At 48.0% G+C, this 3998-nt stretch overlaps 1 protein-coding gene across 2 annotated transcripts in view; it reads right to left on the bottom strand.

Annotated features, from left to right (window-relative positions):
* The window catches only part of GINS1 (GINS complex subunit 1), an 8104-nt gene extending 6532 nt beyond the window's left edge, over positions 1–1572 (bottom strand). The window contains exons 1-2 of one of the 2 annotated variants that reach the window (XM_019549023.1): positions 1444–1572; positions 165–229 (exon numbers count right to left, since the gene is read on the bottom strand). In XM_019549023.1, coding sequence (XP_019404568.1) covers positions 165–229; positions 1444–1518 — 140 coding nt within the window. In that variant the 5' untranslated portion in view covers positions 1519–1572. Of the gene's footprint in view, positions 1–164; positions 230–1339; positions 1413–1443 lie in introns of those variants that run through there. The other variant, XM_019549024.1, reaches the window with a different exon arrangement.
* Between the last annotated feature and the right edge of the window lie 2426 nt (positions 1573–3998).

Below are 3998 nucleotides of genomic sequence, written 5' to 3'. Positions count from 1 at the left end.
TATTTAAAAATCACAAAAGAAGAACAAACTCAAATAACCTCTGTAGGTCTCCTTTAATGCATATGACAAAACAAAGATGCTCTTTTCTGGCATTTCTACATTAAATGCCTGCATCTCCTTTTTTCTCTGGGTAGACAGCTGTCTACCCAGGCAACTGCACTTACACATCAGCCTGGTTCTGTTCATATAAAGCTTTCATCTCCTCGAGAACTTGTCGGATCCCATCCTCCTGCAACACAAAAAGCAGGGCATCAGCAGATGTTCTGACATAAAAAGCAGTTTTGATCATATAGATTATATCCACTGTGCTCTTTCATAGACAGGTTAACCTGAAAACTAAAATAAAACGCTTAAAAACAAACAAACAAACAAGAGACTTCAGTTCCAGAAGGGTCCTGATCTCCTCCAACTCCGGGGAGACTTAAAGTGACATAACCCAAGTCATTATGATCTGAAATGATTAAAATCTTGAAAGCCTGATGAGAAAACAGGCAAGGCAGATGTTTGGGCACACCCCTTCCTATACTGTTATGCTGGATGGTTTACACCATCCAGCCAACAGTGACTGAAGAGCCAGAATTTGGCAGTGGGCAAAGGACCATGCCTGTGGAGGGAGGAGGGACAGCCACAACAATGCAGCATCTTCAGCAGCAGCAACACTGAGAAACCCTCACAAGACAAAGTTTAACCACTCACAGGCCACATGTACTTGTAACTGCCAAACTAACAGCCTGATCACCATATTCAGAGGCAGGAAGGATTTTTACCCCAGGATCAGAGCAGTATGGGTTGTGGGGCTTTTGCCTTCCTCTCCAGCAGGGGGCATGGTCCTACCCAGCACCTCTTGAGCATACACCGACAACATTTCGTAGAGGCAGGCTGTTGGCCGCTGTGGCTCCCCTGTTTTACCTGTGGCAGGTTGGGATGTCAGATCTATATTGGGCCAGATCTGACAACGGTCTTACGTCCAGTTTAGATTATGGTTTGAATGGGATGGTTTGGACATTGCTGATCCTGCTTCAGGCAGGCAGCTGGGCTAGATGACCTCCAGATGTCCCTTCCAGCCCTACTTCTGTATGACTCTGCTCTAGAAGATGCTAAGTTGCTGCAGCCTGCCTCTTTTTATGTAAAGAGAGAAGCGACAACAAGTAAAACCCTGACACTGGCAAGGGAGGTCTGGGGCAGGAGCTTAAGAAATGCTCAGAAGTAGGGCTAAAAGGTAACCCCAGAGGGCATCTCATCCAACCCCCTGCCTGAAGCAGCGTCAGCCCCATCCAACCATCATCTAAGCTCTACACACTACTGCCAACCCTGACAACACAGACCACGAGGAAGCCACCTAGGCCGGGGCCGCCTACGGGGGCAGCAGGGCCGTTCCGCCCGCTCCCTCTCGCAGGCCGACGCCCCCGCGACACAGGCGAGGCGGGGCGGGGCGGGGCTCACGCTGAAGGCGGGCAGGCTGCCATCGGTGGCACGCCGCAGCTCCCGGACCAGCTCCACCGCCCGCTCGCAGAACATGCCGGAGAGCGCTAGAGACTGCAGAGCCTTCCCGCGCCCGCCGGTCCGCTCCGCCAATGAGGCGTGGAAGAGCCCAGGCCGCGCCCCCTTCCCTACAGGCGCCGGCGAGGGGCAAACTTCCCCACGCTCGAACGGAGGCCGCCCGAGGAGCGGCTCCGCCCCCGAGCCCAAAGTGGGCGCGTCTCGCCCTGCTGCCCCGCCCCCTCCTCTGTTCCTGGGGAGCGGACGTGGTGTGAGGCTTCTCGCGCTGCCCGTTCGGCCTCCTCTGCCTGCTCCTCGCCCTCCGCAGCCTCCCTGCTGCCCGGATGGGCTCTCTGGAGGCTAACCCTCCCTTCGCTCTCCCCTCTTCATCTGCCCTTGGTCTTCCTTCAGCCCCTCCTTCCACGCGTCCTGCCCCCCTTCTCCTCAGGACAGACCCCCTAGGGCTACATCCTCCTCTCCTCCCTAAGCCCCTCCCACGCACTTGCCAGGGTGCAATTACATGTGCATTAAATACTTTAGTTAATGCACATTAAATCTACCTCATTGTGAGGTACTAGGAACATGGAGCATTATTCCACCTTCTTCAGATGTGGCAGGGGACCAGAAGCTTTAATTAGCAAACTGTGTTAACTAAAAGCACCCACATGCCATGTGTATCAGCATTGCCACGTGTCACCGCACTGAAAAAATGGCAGTGGGGTGCTTTGAACAAAAGCTCATCAATTGCGTTTTATTTCAAAGCGCCCTACCGCCATTTTTCCACTGTGGGGACATGTGGCAATGCTGGTACACATGAGGCAGAAAGAAGGCTGCCGGAGCATGTCAATTTCTGGGATCCAACAAACTCAATTAATTGAGTCTGCTCCAACATACTGGATTTCCAGTGCATTGGAGCAGGCTCTGTGCATGTGTATAGGAGCCCTGTGAGGTACTAGGAAAATGCACATTAGCCTGGCTTAATGTGCATGGACTAAAGAGCATGGTTTTTAAGTGGTGCTTAATGTACATTAGCCTATTTTAATCTGCATTAAGTAAAAAGCACAGGTTTTTAAGTGCTGCTTTAATGCACATTAAAATAAGATAATGCGCATTAAAGCCCTCAAGTTCCTCCCTCATCCAATCCTCCTAGCACTCTGAGTGAATTAGAGCAGTAGGTGCCCACCTTTTGGGCAGGCTCACCACAAATTAGCCCCATGCCCTCCAACACTCTTCCTCTGCCCAATCTGCTGCTTCGCTTTCTGCTCCCTAATCTGTGCTCCCTGCCCAAGCTCCTCCTTTGCTCCCTGCCCAAGCTCCTGCTGCACTTTCTGCTCCCTGTCCTATGCTCTGCTGTCTTGCCTGACCCCTTCCCAATCTGTCCTGTGCCACACACAGAGATTGCCCATGTCATGTGAAGCAATGGTGTTGCAAAACTGCACCCATGAGTTAGAGCACACCTGATCCAGACCTGACTACCTCTCATATTGTCTTCAATCCATGGGCCTTAGGACATGCTTTGTATTCCTAAGAGTAACAGAAGGTCATGAGCAGCCTGATGCCTGTTATGAACATCCTGAATGACATTTAGCAAAATCACAGTAATTTTTGTAAGTAGCTTCTCCACTCTTACAGTAATTCTGGATATGTTCTGCTGATATCTTGGATTTAAACTCTGATAGGGAGTTATTTTTTAAAGTAGTTAATATTAACAGATGTTTTAAAGGAAATGACAAAGCATAATTCAGTGTATTATACAATACTTTGTACATCTTGTCCGTACCATATGTACTTTTTAACTGAAGACTTGTGTTGAAATAATGGCTTCCTCTTTCTTGACCTACCTTCTTTCTGATTATCCCTGGAAATAAGTCTAATGCTAAATTTATATCGCATTTATCTCCATATCAAAATGCTCTGTTACAAACATGAAAAAAAACATTGCTGCCAGATGGAAAAGGATGGATGAGAGACTGGATCACACGAGTTCTGTTTGGCCACCAGTGGCAGTTTACTTTCCTGCTCACAAATATCTTCTTGCCTTTTCTCTTAAATTAAGGGCATGGCAGTATCAGTGTCATTTCTGGTGTAATGTCAGAGGACTACATGCAACCTTGTAGGGATGAACTCAATGATGACTTAAATCTAGAAATCCCAATGGCAGAGTGTAAGGACTGATCCCTGTAGTTGTTGCTTAGGAGATTCTTCTCAAATATGATGGTCAGATAAGCTTTAATTTTAGACAATTCTGTTTAGTAAATGACAATAAATACATAGTTTATTTAACAGATAGATTGGTTTCAGAATATTATTTATTTAAAATTTGCATTAGAAAGCATGTCTCTTTAAATTCTCCAATCTTTTTGTTCTGAATGTAGTGTTCACTATAAATCACAAGATTTATTTTGCCAGCAATCCTTCCAAAACATGTTTCATAGTAGTTTCATAGTAGCTAGAGTCGGAAGGGACCTAGGTAGATCATCTAGTCCGACCCCCTGCCTTGGCAGGAAAGAGCACCGGGG

Source organism: Crocodylus porosus, unplaced genomic scaffold (genome assembly GCF_001723895.1).
Source record: "Crocodylus porosus isolate Cpor-Errol unplaced genomic scaffold, CroPor_comp1, whole genome shotgun sequence".
NCBI lineage: Eukaryota > Metazoa > Chordata > Crocodylia > Crocodylidae > Crocodylus > Crocodylus porosus.
This window is presented reverse-complemented; position numbering and strand designations above follow the sequence as displayed.